General features: G+C 49.1%; 1 protein-coding gene across 1 annotated transcript in view; it reads right to left on the reverse strand.

The window, feature by feature from the left end:
• Nucleotides 1-3,555: 3,555 nt before the first annotated feature.
• Nucleotides 3,556-17,500, reverse strand: part of CCDC155 (coiled-coil domain containing 155) — a 25,388-nt gene continuing 11,443 nt past the window's right edge. Inside the window, exons 9-19 of the mRNA XM_008575412.1 lie at nt 12,528-12,605; nt 12,194-12,250; nt 11,831-11,890; nt 11,063-11,127; nt 10,810-10,897; nt 10,224-10,345; nt 7,735-7,818; nt 5,664-5,709; nt 3,992-4,056; nt 3,800-3,904; nt 3,556-3,697 (exon numbers count right to left, since the gene is read on the reverse strand). Coding sequence (XP_008573634.1) covers nt 3,556-3,697; nt 3,800-3,904; nt 3,992-4,056; nt 5,664-5,709; nt 7,735-7,818; nt 10,224-10,345; nt 10,810-10,897; nt 11,063-11,127; nt 11,831-11,890; nt 12,194-12,250; nt 12,528-12,605 — 912 coding nt within the window. The remainder of the gene's footprint in view (nt 3,698-3,799; nt 3,905-3,991; nt 4,057-5,663; nt 5,710-7,734; nt 7,819-10,223; nt 10,346-10,809; nt 10,898-11,062; nt 11,128-11,830; nt 11,891-12,193; nt 12,251-12,527; nt 12,606-17,500) is intronic.

Below are 17,500 nucleotides of genomic sequence, written 5' to 3' on the forward strand. Positions count from 1 at the left end.
TTTTTTTTTCCAAAATGGAAGCAGTCACCTTGCATAGGGATTATGAATCTCACTTACATGTGTGAAAATACAGACTCCGAAAAATTAAATAACTGGTCCAAAACCACCCAACTACTAAATGGTAGAACTAAGATGTAAATAAAGGTCCTTTCAAATCTCAGGCTCATTATATGGCTTTTGTAGAAAGGAAATGCCCAAGTTTTTCAGTTTTTCAAGAAGATTCAATCCAGAAAGCAAACTCTTGAAATAAATATTTCAAATGTGGGAAAATACATACTAAAAAAGGATTCAGGTTTTAAATTTATCCTAAAAGCTTCCTGAAAAATAAAAATGGTTTGGTAAATAATTGAGGCAGTGACAGTTAATAACTCTATGGAAAACTAACCATTCCTTTAATCAGATTAACATTTGATTACTAAGACAAAGCAATTGAAGATTTTTTTTTTCCTTTTTGTCATTTTTCGTGTCCGGCAACGGATCGCAACCCTCAGTATCGTGCCCATACCGGACTGGGACCGGCAACGGGATCGCAACCCTCGGTGCTGCGCCCACACCTCGCTCAGCCAGTGAGCGGGAACCGGTCTGTATGTGGGATCCGAACCCTCGGCGGGAGCGCCACCGCGCTCACAAACGGCGCACTGTAGCAGTGCGCCACTGGGCTGGCCCAAAAGGTCTAATTTTATCCCTCCCTTGCTCAAAACTCTCCCTAGGAAGCCTCTGGATTGCTAAAACTGTTCTATATCTCGACTTGGGTTGTGGTTTCATGGAAATATACATAAGCAAAAATCCATCCAGTTGATACTTAAGGTTTGCCCACTTATCTGTATGTAAGTTATGCCTCAATTAAAATGTAAATAAAAAATATAAACAAGCAATAAAACTTCCTAAAGCCCCCATCCTCTTCTGGAGTAAATCAGAACCCCTCAACCTGGCATTGGAAGTCCTGTTTTCCTCTATAGCTTCATCTTCTAAGGTCTTGTAAGCTGTGGCAAACAAATGATCAGTGTTTGTTAAATGAATGATGGCACACTGGTGTATTTCCTGCTCGCCATTTGCACTGTAGTGGACATCTCTGGTTTGTGTCTGGCTCACATCCCTGTCCCCTTTTTCTGTCAATAGTGTCTCTGCTGCCTTTGAGGACTCCTTGTGCTCCTTGTGGCTCTGATGGCAGTGCCATTCTTGTGATCCTTCTCCTTGGCAACAGGGATGAGCATGAGATCTGTGCATGACCCATCATAGCGGCCCATCCTCCTGGAAGCGTGAAGAAACTTCACCTCCTTTTACTCTCCTACTTGAAGATGGGGCCATGTCTCCCTTCTGTCTTGGAGACAAAGAAGGATGTTAACTGCTAGGCTGCCACAAACAACAAATGGCCACTGTGTGAGTCTAGTTGCTAGACTCCACTCAGACTGTGAGTTTGAGTCCCAGCTCTTGCAATTTTTTGCTGTGACAGCTAGGTCAAATTTTTTAACTTCTCTGTGCTTCAGTTTTTGCTTTTTTTTTTGTCTTTTAGTTTTTTTGTGTGTGCTTCGGTTTTTCATCTGTAAAGCTGTAATAGTACCTACCTCTTTGGGTTGAGGTGAGGATTAAATAAATATCTGAAAGTGCCTAGAACAGTACTCTCCTGCCTTGGGGCAAGCCTTTCTATGTGCCAGCTCTTGTCACTTACATAGGAGTGCCAGAGCCCAGGCATACTGGATCTTCTCAGCAACGCTATGAGGTAGACAAAGCTTGGAACATTCCCTGTACAACCCCAGTACCATGAACTGCATACAGGACACATAGTAAGTGCCTAATAATATATTTTTTAGGACTAGGGTGGGGGTTCTCCATCTCCTTCTACACCCCTCTTGTGTACTCAGCCTTACTCCAGGAGGGAGGGAGCTTATAACATAGTAATGCATCAAAGCTAAGACATGAAGATGGTCAATATTAATAAGAGTGAGGGGTTTTGGCCTTGAATACATTTTGAAGGAGATAAAAGATTGCCCATTACTGACCTGCGATGGCTCCTATGCATGGGGTGGTGGCAGGATGAATCCTGTAGTGGGGCAAGGTAGAGATGTAGACAAGGTAGGAAGGAGAGAAAGATCAGGGAGAAGAGTTGTCCAGGAGTCTTTCAAAGCAGCCTGGCAATACAAACTGAGGCAGGAACCTGAGAGGCTGCAAACTGGTGGTCTGTAGGTGGCCCCCAAAAGTGTTTTGTTGGGTCCATGCCCTGCAGTGTTTTTCCATAATTTGAATGAGTTGCTGTGGCAAGGCACTATATCTGCCTTTGCAAAATGCACCCTTACTAACAAATTCTGTCTGTGCAGCAATGTGCCTAATCCCAGGAGAGGCACTCGGCTTCCCAGGTCTGCCAGCCTTCCTTGCATCTTGGTCATGCCAGTTTGGTCAACGTGATATAAACACAAGTCTGCTGGTGGCTCTGGGAAGGCTACTGCTTTTCTTTATAGAACATGTCCTTTTCTCCTTGCAGTTGTGATGTAGGAAGCTACAACAACTGCCATCCCCTGAACATAAGAGAAGGGCCAGAAGAATCAGTGTTGGAGTGAGCAGGACTGAAGCCATGTTGGTACCTAAAACTGCATGGGTTCTAAAAGACTTTTAAAAGATACAGTTTTTTTTCTTGGCATGCATTTCTCTGAGTTCCTTCTTTTCCCATGGTTATTTAATATTTTGAACCTTAGTTATGGAGCAAGATGACATTATTTACATGAATGTAAAGTTGTTTTCCAGCCAGCCTGAAGCTGTAGACTTGCATGTACTATCCAGACGCTGGGAAACAAAGGAAGACGTCAATAAAGCTAGGCTGATTCCACCCTCCAGCAGGACCATGAGACAACAGCAGGACAGGAGCAGAAACCAGACGGAGTCTTGGCGAGACTTTGCACCTGAGACCTGGCACGAAGCCCTCGCTGCTCACGTGCCCCTCCCTCCTGCTTTTCATTTCCCACGTTTCATTCTCTCATCCCCGTCTTTAAAACCCCTCGGTAAGCCTGAGTCATTGAAATGGCTTTAGCCTGGCCATGCTCCTTCAGGTTTACTGGAGAGATGGGTTAGTCTAACATCTCTACTCATGTCACTGGTATTTCTGAATAAAAGCTCACTTCCATTTTCACCAACATTTGACCCTTAGGTTGTTTATTTTTTGTCTGAGGGCAGGCAGCCAGACCTGTATGGCTGGTATCAAATTTTGTGGAGCCTCAGCCAGGAGTTGAGCGTGTCCTGTGACAAGAGGGACCCTTGATCTGAGGCTGCTGAGACTGAGCTTTGGGCCCACAGCTACACTCCTCCAGACTTGTTTTGTGAGGAAAATAATCCTTAGTGCTCAATCCATTACAGGGCATACTTTGCTATTGTTAAGAAATGTAGTCACCAACATTAGAAAATAAAGAGACTTCACATAAAAACCCAATATAGGGATGTGGATCCCCGTGTACTGTATGTGGGGTAAGCCCAAGTAACAGTGGCATAACAATGGGGATAACAGTAGAAAGAGCCCCAGGGATTTATTGAACTAAATAGTGCTCTGAGGGGGAAGGCAAGTGCACCTCACATTGGCGGGGGCTGGAGGTAGTAGAGCTGGAGGTGGGGCCAGGTGGGGGTTGGGGACTGGCCCAGCAGCAGGACAGAGAGCAGCAGCAGCAGCAGCAGGCCCACGACTGGGGCTGGGATTAGTGGGTTCCAAGTGACCCTGGTGGAGAGGTGGAGAGTGTTTAGGGTGGGATTCAGGGAAGCCCCTGGTCTTCCACTGTCTGAATACCTTTCCTCTTTTGGAAACTCATTGGGGGCACACCTGAGCTGATGAGGGGGCAGGCAGAGCTGGCCCCACGGCCTCCTCCTGATTGGGACCAGCTCCATCACAGGCACCAGGGCTTGCTGAAGTTGGGGCTCGGCAGGGCTGCTGGAGATAAAGAATGGAAGGGAATCACTACTGGACTTTTTCTCTGCCCCCAAGTCCCCTCCCAGTCCCTGTCGGTCCTGTTACCTCTCAGGAGGGCTTCCTGGGATGTCTCGAGGGTGAGAGTCTCCTAGAGGGATGTGAGTATTGGCCTGGGAGGACAAAGGAGACGCATTTGAGACACAGGGTCCTGGATTGGGAGAGGCCCTCAGGTCAGCCAACTGGACATAAGACCACATAGAAGGTATCGGAACACAGGAGTTAAGTGGGTGAGCTTCTCTGAGACACACTGCTAGGTTAGGTTCCCAGCTCTGCCATCTTCCAGCTGAATGTCCCTTGGTATGTCATCACACCTCTCCATGCCTCACTTTCCCCATCTGCCAGAGAGGCACGATGACAGTCCCCACCTCATAGAGTTAATATGGAGACTAAATGAATAAATGCAGTAAAAAATGGGGAGTTTGAATCTCCATACCTGCCACCTGCCAAAAAAAAGTGGGGAGAGAGGGGCTCAGAAGACTGTCTGCCACGTAGTGAGTGCTCAATAACTGTGTAAGCTATTCAATATCATCATCTCCATTTTCTATTTCATTCTGGAAGTATCTAAGATCCCTGAGGTCAGAGACCCCATCCTCTCAGACACTGGGGCCTAGTGCAGTGGGGCACTCATCAGAACCTGTCTTCTGTTTGTGATAGAACCAGCAGGCGCTTGAAGATTAAAGCCCCAAATATTCCTCCAGGGCCCAGGACCAATCCACTTTACCACCTCACCCCCCATGTCTCTCTGGAAGGCCCTCCCCTCTAGAGGTCCCAGCCTTTCCCACCCCCACACCTTTGCTCCATGTATGATGATGATGAAAATAACAATGACAGTAATAAATAAATAAAAACAGAACACCAATCCCAACCACTATCTTCATCACCACCATTACTGTGCAGGCACATGATGATGTGACCCTAAACCCTCATCCCCATGCTGGGAGCTGGCTAAAGATTATTGCCATGTTAGCCATGAGGAAGCTGAGGAGGAGCCCCAGTTGTTGTGGAAGGGAGTGTGGTGTGTGGGGAGGAGTTGGGCTTTGGGGCCAGGCTGCTTGGAGCTAAGCTTCCTCGAGGGCAGTCATCTGGGCCAGTTTGCACCTGAAGACTCCCAAGTGCCCCGACTGACTGTGCCTGGCACACAGTCAGTCAGACTCCAGTCCCAGCTCTTGTGTTCCTTAGCTGAGGACAATGGGCTCCTCACTTTTCCTCACCACGTTTTTTTTTCCTTTCCTTGCCTGAGAATCAGAACTATAACTTCCACCTCACACTGCCCTTTAAGGAGCTGAGGAGCCAGCGTGTGTGGCTCCAGGCAGGGGAGCTGCAGAGGGGTGCTGTGCCCCCAAGGGAGTTCTGAGACTAGCTAGGAGGGCCAGCCTCTTCCCTTCAGTGTGTGGGCGCATGTGCGTGTGCATTTATGCAATCCGGGGGTGTAGCCACATCTGTGAGGCCTGTGGTATGGCAGTTTCAGTCCTGTGTGTGGTTAGGGGCTCCCCCGGGAACATTCTGGCCGCTCACCGACCTCCAGGCCTCCCCCCACCTCACCATCCACTCTCATTAGCTACAGCAAGGGCCTTGTTATCTCTTGGCCAAACGATTTTTCTTTCTGCTCCCAAGGAGGAGTGGGGGTGTGGGGTGGGGGCTGGAGAGGAGTTGAGACATCAGCCTCTCCAGGCCTGCAGTAGGTGGGGATTGGGGAGGGATGCTGGGGACTGCCTACCGTGATCTGGTTTTCTGCTTCCTCCTCTTCCTTTCTTCTGGGCAACCTGAGGGCCAACAAAGTCACTGCTGCAAGCATCCTCCTCCTTTGCCTGTCCCCTCTGCCTGCTGTGGGGCTGGAAGGAACTTTTAAAGCAGGGGTCTTAACATAGATGGGCATCGTGGATGGGCCTGAGGGGGCAGTGTCCTGAACATGTATTTTTTAGGAGAATTTTCACCAAACTCAAAAGAGTCTGTGACTCCAAAAATGGTAAGGGGGTCTGCCTCTTCATCTCAGATTGGCCTTCCCAGTCGCTCCTTTCCCAGCTGTTCCCCCAGCCAGGAATTGAGGCTTCTGACTCTCTCACCCCCAAAATGACAGAGTCAGACCTTTCTGAGACCCCAGGGCATATGCAGAACTGCCTCCCCCCACCCCATATACATTCTTGCCCCGTGTGTTGTGTCCTTTTCAATGAGCCTCAGTCTTACTGGGTCTTCTTTGAGGACTGGGATTCCAGCTCAGACTTCCCCACCCATAAAATCCAACTTGAGCTCTGCCCCTATCCCAAATCATTTCTCCTAGGTGTGCCAACGCCAGCCTCTGTCCCTCCTAGGGTCACAGCTCTCTGAGTCTCTGATATGCCTTTGAGGACTGGGATTCCAGCTCAGACTTCCCCACCCATAAAATCCAACTTGAGCTCTGCCCCTATCCCAAATCATTTCTCCCAGGTGTGCCAACGCCAGCCTCTGTCCCTCCTAGGGTCACAGCTCTCTGAGTCTCTGATATGCCTCTCTGGGGACTGAGGCTTCAAGCTGCCCAGCCTGAATGCCTCTCATCCACACCACCAGGCACTGTCTTCATTAGGGACCAGGGATCCAGCCCTGCGGCCACCACCACCACCAGCTTTAGACCCAGCACCCTCAGAGACACAGCTGTTTCTTCAACCACCACCCAATAAGGAATCCAGGCTTGTAGACCCCCAGTCTCTGCCCCAGTCAGACACACAGCTGTCTGATCCCTTGAAACTTCTACTCAGGACCCAGGTAGTTAGTCTCCCAGCCCCTCTCAAGGTCCAAGGCCTCACCCTTGGCCACCTTAGGGTCACAGTATTCACTACCTCCCTCACTCCCAGCTTCCTAACCTGTGGATCATATTGCCCCTGCCCTCTGGAAATTCAGATGGCACATTACCCTCTCACCCACCCCCTCCTCTTCAGTCCCTGTCCCCTCTTTTCCCAAGTGATGCAGGGGAAGGTCATAGCTCTGGAGCCTTCATCCTGCCCAATTTCAGCTTTCCCCAGACAAGTCCAATTAGAGGCCATGGTAGGCAGCCTCATTAGTTGCCGCAGCCAGGGAGCCTGAAAGAGGGGAGAGGGAGAGGAAGGCACCACAGAAAACCAGAGGCCCCAAGGCAGGCCCTGGAGGAGGGTGGACCCAGATATTGTGCTTTCTATACTCTCAGAGGCCTGGACAGAAGCCTCATAGCAATCACATAACAATCACAGGGCTGGGGTCCCATGGCTTTCAGCTGAATGCTCACACCAGCCCTACTGTGAAGTAATTGAGCTGGGATTTGAACCCATGCTGCCTGATTCCAGAGCCCCAGATGATCTCCCAATTGCCTGGGAGCTCTCCAAGGGCCTGACCTGGGTCTCATTCATCCCAGGGTCCCTGGAGGCATTGGTAGAGGTGTGCTCAGTGAGAGAATGACTGAGAGACTAAGCTGTCTCTTCTGCCTAACAACCATGTCTTCTTCTTGTCCAGGAGTCTCCTGCACTAACACCATTCCTGCAGGGCCCCATTTAGGTATCATCCCCCTAGGAAACCTTCCCTACAGGCAGGGTCAGGTGCCAGATCTCCTCCTGGGTCAGAGGATGTTTCCCACCTAGACCCTGAGACGCTGAAGGCAAGGCTGGGTCTGAATCATTTCCTGGTTCATCAGCCCAGAGTCTGCTCAGGGAAGGCATGAATGGATGAATGAACAAGTGGCACACGACTCCCTCAGGGCTCTTTCAGTCCTTGTACTCTAAACATCCATGAATGAAGTGTCACCTGAGGCAGAGGGATGATTCAGTGAGGAACAAGCTCCTTACCACAGTGATGGCTCCCTTCTTCCTTCTCCAGGGTGTGCTGGCTCTCCCTGTGGAGACAAAAAGGTTATGTCTCCCCTCATTCTTCTCACTCAAAACCCTCTCTCTGGACTCCAGTCATGCCCCCCACACTAACAATGCCCATTCTCTCCCTCTAGTCCTAGACCCCATATACAAGGGTACTTCAAAATGTTTGTGAAAAAATAGAATTAGATGATAAAACAAATCTTTCCATAAACTTTTTGAAGTACCCTCATACAACAGGTCTCCTGGGCTGCAACCTGCGTGTGAATTCACCACCTTCCTCTAAATCCTGCCGTCCTCTTGTGTCACCCTACTCGAAGATGGCTTGATCATGTCCCCAGGAGCAGAAGCCAGAAACTGGATGGTTGTTCTTGACTCTACCACATCCCCTTCTCCTGCAGGAACCAGGAGTTTGGGTCTCCTAGGCCCCTTGATGTCCCACAAATCTCTCACACTCATCTGGGCCCAAAGGAGCTCAGTGTTTCCCTTCCAAACCTCCCTCTCATTCCCAGTCTTGGGCCATCCCGATCTACTCTCTCTTAGTACTCAGGTACCTCTCTGTTTTCTCAGAGACATCTCATCCTTGCCCAAGATCTCAACCACCAACTCGACCCTGTTTTTTAAATAAATTCCCTGAGCTCCAGCCTCATGCACCCAACTGCCTCTGATAGTCCACCTGGAAGTTTTTCTGTGGATGTCCCTCAGGTTGTCATCTCAACAGGTCACAAGATAAGTTCAGTCTTTTTTTTACCTCTTCCCTTTCTATCCCCCTGCTCCCACAGACCATCTGTACCCAGCTGTGTCCCTCCACTCCAGTTCTCTCTGCCTGTCCCTTTTTCTCCATCCCTTTGGTCCTGACCTGGCTTAGGCTTAATCCCCCATTGCCCAGGCCTCCTCTCTGGCCTGTCTCCAGTTGCTCCAGAGGAGTCTTTGTAAGCTCAGAGCTGACACAGCCACTCCTTGCTCACAGCCCTCCTGTGGTTTTATGGAGAAAAGTACCGTCTCTTAGCTTGACAGGAAATTCCTCTCATGATCTGGCCCTGGCCTCATCTCTCACTAGTCTCCCCCAGCCACCCTGCACTCCCTGAGTGTATTATGTAGTTTCATGCCCCTAAGGTCTTGCACAGGCTCTTCCTGCTGCCTGGAAGGCCTTTTTTTCCTTGAACCAATTAACATCTCTCTCTTTTTTTCTTCAAAATAAACTCCAGTGTCAGTTTCCCTCTGATATTTCCCCCAATCTCCCACCTGACACAGATACCCCTTCTCTGGCTCCCACAGGGCCTGCCCTCACCTCTAGCACAATGATCATCCTGCACTGGGGTGGCCCATTTGCATGATCTCTCCTATCAGGCCTTAAGCATGAGTGACTCAGCTGTATCCCCTGGACCCAGCGCAGGTGGCACCTCGAGGTCTAGGTCAGTCTTCCCCTTGACAGGCCCGTCTCTTGGTGCCATGTGAGGGCTCAAAGCAGAAACTCTAACTTACATTTCATCTGAGGGTTGCAGCTCTGCCCCCCACAAGCTGTGTGACCGTAAACATGTGATCTCTCTCTGAGTCTCAGTTTCCCATGAGAAACAGGATGAGGGATGAGGATGCCTACCTCACAGAGATAGTGGGAGAGTTAAATAAGAAACCAAACAAGCACTTTTGTCAAAGAGAAACACAGAAGCTTCTCTCAACTTGGGGAAAAGGTGATCAGAGAAAGGAGTTCCTCCTTTAAGAATGGCAAACTGCTTTGAAGTCCATAGTTTTCAAGACAATACAGTGTTGTTTACAGAGCTGTTAACAACATTTTCTTTTAAAAAAGAATTCTAACACTAATGGATTAAAATTTCATTTTTCAGTTGTAAAAAAGATAACTTGTCTCAGTTGTTTCAAATTATGTTGACACATTGTTCAGGTAATTATGGAAGTCATAAAACAATGGTTATTGCTGAATTCAAGATTTCATAGTGAGGGCTGGTTGGTTAGCTCAGTTGGTTAGAGCACACTGTAACACCAAGGTCAAGGGAACTGGCCAGCCACCAAAAGATTTCATAATGAGCTTGCAAAGCTTTTTTAAAAGGTGCCTCATATTCAAAACATAAATGCTCAATGTGTCCGTATGGTGTTAGAATAAACAACTTATTACCTTCCTACAGTAGTACAATTTTAAATAAGGTGATTCTTGACAGTGTCTTCTAAAAAAAAAAACCAAAACAACAAAAAGCCACAGTGCAACTTATGTGTTTGCTTTGTTCACTTTTGTTTACCACTCTAGCAGGTCTAGAGGGCAGGGCAGGGACAGTGTCCTGTCTGGCTTGTGGCTTGGTGTCCAGCACACAGTGGGCCCTCAATCAACATTTGCTCATCGAATGGACAACAAGCAAAGGTGTGAGTTAACCAGCCAGCCAGGTGGCACATGGAGTTCTGGATCCCTTACCCAGCTCCTGGACTCCTGGGGTCTCAGATCCCCTCCTGTGCTCAACTGTCCCCCAGCTGGGGCTTCAGGTGGAAACTCAGCTTCCTCATCGGTCTCATTGGTAACCTCCTCCCACTGCCACACTCCACACAGAGGACTGGAGAGATCAGCTGCTGCCACTTCTTGTTTCTGGGAGCAGAGGAGTTGTTTTTAAGGTCAGGGAGGGCCAGAGTGAGGTAAAAAAGAGCTGGTGTGAAGCTGGGTGGCATTGGGGAGTGGGTGGAAGCAGTAACAGGGAAGGGTTTGGTGCCAGGACCAAGGATTGGGTTAAGGGCTGACAAGGTTAAGGGCCGAGATGTTTGTGGGGAGAAACAGTATAGGTATGAATCAGGGCTGGGTCAGAGTTGGGCCTGGCATGGGCCTGGGGCTGACACTGGGTTTGGGACTGGGATCTGAGGTAGGGAGTTAGAGAAGAGCTGATATTTGGTTGGGAGCCTCTTTGGCAGTAATGTGAATTAGGGGGCTCCTCAAGTGGGCTGACTGCCCAGAGCTCTAGAGCCATGGAACAGACTGGGTGTGAGGGTCAGAGTGGGCAGACTTTTGGGGTTTCTGCCTTGTTGGCCTCCAGTGTATCCCAAGGGTGCTAGGCCCACCTGCTGAATGGCCTCAATCTCCAAGCCCAGTGATGGGGGCAGCAGCTTGGTCCACCTCACTCTTCTTGCCTGGGTTCCTTCAGGAAGTCTGGCCACACAGTCAGGAAGGGGAAGACTGCCTCCATGCCTGCCTGCCACTTGTCAGTCAGCCTATGCTGGGGTCCCTGCCCTGCCCATCTTAGGGCTGGAGGCCAGGGTTTCTCTGCCCTTGGGCTCCTTCCCTGCTTCCTCCCACCCTGGAAATTCCACTCACTCATCTGGCCTCTCATGGGTCTGACTCAGCTGCTGTTCCAAGTGTGATATCTCCAGCCTCAGTTCCTGCAAAGGAGGCAGCGGGAGGATACCTGACTCTCCATTCACCTATTCCCTCCATTGCTGGGCTCCTCTTCCAAGGTCCTCTCCACTTCCTGGACTTCTTTGGGCTCCCCAGACGTGTCGCCAAGGGACAAGGGGAAGAAAGCAGTGACAGAAACATGGGAAGCCAAAGAGAGACAGAGAGCAACAGGAACCCAAAAGGTAAACCACAGCCAGGGAAATAAAGAGAAAGAAGGCAGAGGCAGACACATTGAAAAATGAGAGACAGACTCACAGAGAGGCAAGAGGAACATGGAGTGTAAGATATTCATAAAGACCAGAGCCAAACACAAGAGTCATCTAGGCACATCTAGGAACACAGACAGAGGCAAGAACCCCAGTGAGCCCAGCAGAGAAACAGAAAGATAAGGAGGGGAGAAGCAGTGAGAAGACACCCACAGAGAATGAAACTGAATGGAAGACAGAGATATACAAAGAGGGAGAAAGGAAGGGAGAAAAAGTGAAGAGGCAAAGAGACAGAGAAGGAGAGATGTACAATCATACAGTAGAGATGGAAGAAATGAGATGTGGAGACTCTAAAAAAGATCAACAGAGACAAAAAGAGGCACAGGAAGGAGAGGCAGAAATCCCAGAGATGGCAAAGGAGAAGTGGTGAAGGCCATGCCAGGCAGAGGGCCGCTGGGGGCGGTCAGGGCAGCTGAGTTACCTGGGTTGTCGTTCTGTACTCCTCCAAGGTCTTGGCCAGGCTCTCTGCACGGCAAGTGTGCTGGGGAATCCCAGAGCTGATTGAGACTAGGCCCAGTCCCCCAAAGACACCAAGTCTGGTGGTTGTGGGGGTTGGCTCAGGGTTGAGGGGCAGGGTGAGGGTTGAAGGAGAGCACCAGGCAGAGGGCTTCCAGATCCTGCGGGGTCATGCTTGTGACTCTGAGGAAACCCTCTGAACTCTGACCTCTCTGGGTTGCTTATCCAGAAACCAGACCCAGGCAGGACCTCCCTTTCCAGACTGGGGCAGGAGACTAGGGCAGATGCACACAAAAAGCAAATCTGCTTCCCTCCCCATATCCCTTACCTCAGAGAGGATGGTGTCCCGTTGGCAAATGAGGTGTTCACACTCATACAGCTGCCGCTGCCAAGGAAGGAGCCAGTCCATCTGTCTGGCCTCCCAGGACTCCCCTTGGCCCTGCCCTCCCTCTGGCCTGTCCCCCTCTGCCTCTCCTAAACCTCTGGAGATGTCCCTGGGCATCAGCAACACTGAAGAGGATTTCAGCTGAGCTGCCTAGGTGGCCCTGGGAGCCTGATAGCTTGATCAAAGACCCCTGCTCTCACCAGGCCTTGGTGGCTGAAACTATAAAAATGGTGCTGGGGATGGTGGGAAGTTGTCAGGCACTAGGGAGGGGTGGCACCTTCAAAGTGTCCTTCTCCATTGCCAGCTCCTCACTCCTCCTCTTTACTCCATCCCGTTCGGCCAGCAGCTTCCCGTTCTGGAAGAAGGAATGGCTGGTCATGTTCACTTCAGCAAATGGTGATGTTAATACTAACAGCTAGGGCTGGCCGGTTAGCTCATTGATTAGAGCATGGTATTACAATACCAAGATCGATTGGGATCCCCATACTGACCCTCCACCCCAAAGAAAAACAAAAACACCCCCAAATTAACAGCTGACATTTGCCACACACATGATGAGTGTTAAGCTGTGTGTCAGGCCTCATGCTAAGCACTTTGTTTTAGCCTATTTAATTTCTCCAACCATCCTAGTGAGACCTTGGCTATAATTTCTGTGTGCGTGGCTCTCCTACCTATGAAAATGGAGATAAAATAGTTCCTACTTAATGGGGTTGTTGTGAGGATTAGATGAGCTAATAATAATTGCTAATACCTACAAAGCACTTTGCTGGATTATTTCTTTTTTCTTTTTTTTGTGACCGGTAAGGGGATCACAACCCTTGGCTTGGTGTCGCCTGCACCGCGCTCAGCCAGTGAGCGCACTGGCCATCCCTATGTAGGATCTGAACCTGTGGCCGCGGTGCCCAGCGCCGCACTCTCCCGAGTGAGCCACGGGTTTGGCCCTGCTGGATTATTTCTTATCCACCATTTTAAACAAAAAGGCAACTCAGGCACAGAGAGGTTGAACAATTAGCCCTAGGTCACACAGGTGGTAATTCGTGCAATTACATGGTAATGAATGTTAAAGAGCACAAAGCACTTAGAACAGTTCCAGCAGTGCCTAGCATATACCAAATGTTTGATAAATGTTAAATATATATATAACATACATATTTACATAAATATTTTTTTTTTTGTCTTTTTCCGTGTCCGGCAACGGATCGCAACCCTCAGTGTCGCCCCCGTACCGGACCGGGGACCGGCAACGGGATTGCAACCCTCGGTGTTGCTCCCGCGCCTCACTCAGCCAGTGAGCGGGAACCGGTCCGTATGTGGGATCCAAACCCTCGGGCGGGAGCGCCGCCGCGCTTCCCAAGCGACGCACTATCCAGTGCGCCACCGGGCCAGCCCTACATAAATATTTTAAAAAATTTGTATTATGAATTTTTTAAAGTACACAAAAGTAAAAAGAACAGTATAATTGAAGCCCCATCATCCATATTATCTACCACCCAGCTTCAATAACTATAAGCATTTTCCCAGTTTTGTTTCTTCTCCTTCAGATTTTTTGTTTTGTTTAACTAGATTACTTTAAAGCAAATCCCAGGCATCATGTTATTTCACCTGTAGCTACTCCAGCATTTATCTCCTATGTGAGGATTTGTTTCCTTTAGCAAAACCACAATACCATTATCGCCCTTAACAAAATTAACAATAATTCCTTAGTATCATCTCATACCCAGTTTGTGCTCTTCTTTCATTTTAATTGTCTCAAATGTGTTTTTACATTTAGTTTGTTTGAATGAAGATCCAGACAAGGTCCACCACTGCTTTTGGTTAAAATGTCTCATTTCTTTTAATCTAACAGTAATTGCTCCCCACCCCACCCTACTCTGCTACTTTTTAGGACCTTCATTTGTGGAAGAAACCAGGTCATTTGTCCTGTAGAATTGGTGCATTCGGATTTGACCAACTGTATTCTTGTTCTCTGTGGTGACATTCACCACGTTTCTCCGTCCTCATTTATTTCCTGTATACTGGTGGGTAGATCTAGGGCCTTATCCAGACTCTTGTTCAATTTTTTTTTTTCTGTTGTCGTTGTTGTTCAATATTTGGTGAGAAGACTTCATAGGTGGTGTGCCATTCAGGAGGAATGCCATGTCTGGCTATCTTAGTGTTAATAGCATCATCATCCCCAATTTTATAGAGGAAATTGAAGAATAGAGAGGCTAAGAAACTTGGACAACATCACACGGTGAGTAAGTGGACTCAAACCTAGATCTGTGTGATTCCAAATCCTGTGTTTATAACCCTCAGACTCTCCTCTGAGCCAGACACAGCCCTGGGTAAGAACGGGGACACAAAAGAAACAAGGAGCTCATAGACTGGAGGTGGAGAAGCAGAAGCAGATGACAATGACAATTAGAGGTATAGAAGCAGATGATAATATGTGAGGCAGGCTCTGATGAGGCCGAGGGCACCATGGAGGCACAGTTGAGAGTCTTCCTGAGGAGGTAGTGCTTAAACTTCAAGGGTAAGGAGAGTTACCTGGGAAAACAATGGGGCCAGGAGAAGCCAGCCCACGCCAGCCACAAAATGGGACCTGAGAATAAAATGGCTCAAATTCTAGTCTAAAATTTCTGGTCACCAAAAGCCTAGCAAGTTGCACTGAGTTTCAAGTGAGGCAGTCACTGCCAGAATGCATTTTGGGGCGTGGGGGCAGTCCAGAGTTTCCTTTCACCATACCCTTCCTCTGAGCGGCGCAGGAGATACCAAGGCTAGCTCCTCCCTCTCTCCATCTGGCTCATCTCCAAGTCTTCCATCAGCCACCATCCCTCTCTGTCTCAGCGGGCCTGGGCTGCCAGGTGAAGGGCAGAGGAAGGATGGGCCAGGAGTGCTGTGTTGACATCTGTCCGTCTGGTAGGGATTCGCATGCCAGATCCTGGGCCACTCAGCAAGGAACCTCATTGGTTAACTCAGCTGCTACCTCCCTCTGCAGTTACCTGAGCCAGCTCTGTAGGTTCTCCACAGGACGGCTGCCTGGACGTTTAGAGTATCTGTGTCTTGATACTCCAGCATTATTCTACTGTAACTTGAGGACTCAATCTATAGATGCTCTGTAGGCAGCTTTCCCCTGGGGAGGAGTAAGGTGGAGGAGGGAACCAAGAATAGCTTCAGTTTATTGAGTGCCTAGGATGTCCCAGGCACTGCTCGAGGCACATCAACTGGCAGCAAGCCTTCCAGGAATGGAGGAGGCAGGGAACCACTGGTTGCCATTCACCCTGCTTATTCCTTCTGCTTTCTTTGGGGATCCACTCTCCACATCTCAGGGCAGACCGGTCCCAGCCCCAGTCCTGGATGTGAATCAAGATGGAAATCTGGGCAGATTAGGGAGACTGTCGGCTGGTTAGCTAACCCAGCAGCCATTCTCACTCCTCAATTCTTCACCTTGCATTCTAGAGGATGAAAAAGGTCAGATATTCTCCCAGTCTCCCTTGTAGCTGGAGGTATTATGTGATCTAGTTTTAGTCTGTGAGATGTATGAGGTCTGCTGGGGTGGAGTGAGGGGCTGCTGGAAAAGCTTTTCCTTCTGATGAAAAGAGAGCCATGAGAGGAGCATCTGCCCCCTCACCCCACTTTGTCCTGCTTTGAATGAAAACGTGAGGTCAGCCAGCCAGCCCGTGGCTCACTTGGGAGAGTGTGGTGCTGATAAAACCAAGGCCATGGGTTTGGATCCCTATATAGGGATGGCCGGTTGGCTCACTTGGAGAGCGCAGTGCTGACAACACTAAGTCAAGGGTTAAGATCCCCTTACCGATCATCTTTAAAAAAAAAAAAAAAGAAAACGTGAGGTCAGGAGCTGATGCAGCCATTTATGATCACATGGCCACAGACAGACAAGCCAGTGAGTCACCAAACTTAACCCAAAGACCACCTCCTTCAAAACCTCTTGTTGAGGAAACGAGTGTCCTGTAGATTAAAGTTGCCATTTCTTCGGTGTTCTCTTCCTTGGAACTGAAAGTTTTCTGGGCCCATCACTGGCCATTTTACCCATGCTAGGGAGTAGTTTGGCTATAATGGTTGGATGCCAATGAGCTTTAAGCAGGGAGGTTCTGCCAGGGAGCTTTAGGGAAAGTTTTTCCTCATTCTTAAAAAGAGATGTTCTGGAAGAAACCATCACATCCTGTCTGTACTTCATGCCTCACACTGCAGCAGCCATCCAGCTGTGAGATTCCCATTGCCCCAAGGGGGGGAATTTTCATGGAAGAACTAGAGAATAGCAGAAAAGTTTTGGATTTCAATGTAAAAGACATAGTGCTGGTGTAGGACAAAGAGATTTGGGGGGAATACATGATCTGCCTGGAATGGGCAGAGATCCTTACAGCTGGGGGAGGGGTGTAGGAGAGTCAGAGAAGAGAGCAACATACTGAAAATAGGCCCTGAGCCATCCCTAAGCCCCAGGTCAGCTGTGAGGGGAGGAGGGGATGGATGCAGTAGAATCACGGAGCCCCTGGGAAGTCTGGAAGTCTGAGAAAGGCACTGTACTCCCTTCCCAGCTGTCTCAGAATCACCAGTGTGTGAGATTATCAATAGAGTAGAGATGGCTCTTGTGAGGAGTCAAGGCAGACAGGGCCCAGTGAGGTCCTTATGTGCTTTCATAGGAAAGCAGCCAAACCTCCATGGCCCTGGAAGGGTGTGGAAATGACTGAGTGAAGGCTCCAGCCCAGATAAGGGAGTGCCACCAGCAGATGCAAGGAGGAATGCACATCCAGAGATTCAAAGGCAATGCAGGCCTCTCCATGGATGCCAGCATGCAGCGATGACAAAGGCTGGGAAGTGGATGGGACAAAGAACATCAGTGTTGTGAACAGCAGACAGGACAGACATTGAGTGAGGACGGGATGCCTCTTGGAGCACTAGGATCTTGCAGTTTAGATGCTACCTTGAGGTAGGGTGGTGACAAGTTTCATTGTCAACTGAGGAGTTTCAGTTTCAACCAGAAGTACTAGGTAGACCCAGAATGAAGTAAGATGAAGTTTTCTGTCACAGATCGAATGGGGCTTGAATTAAACATGAGGTTGAACTGGGTCTCTTCATATGATGTGCTAGTCCCTGGGCAAAATGCTGTCATTAATCCCCACAACAATCCTACTGAACAGATACCCTTCTCTCCAGTTCTTAGAGCATAAAACTCAGGCTTAGAAAGGAGAAGTTGTATACCTAAAGGTTGCCTGTCATATAAGTGGTAGAGATGGGATCTGAACTAAGGTT

This window comes from Galeopterus variegatus, unplaced genomic scaffold (assembly GCF_000696425.1).
Source record: "Galeopterus variegatus unplaced genomic scaffold, G_variegatus-3.0.2 Scaffold1180, whole genome shotgun sequence".
Classification (NCBI taxonomy): Eukaryota; Metazoa; Chordata; class Mammalia; order Dermoptera; family Cynocephalidae; genus Galeopterus; species Galeopterus variegatus.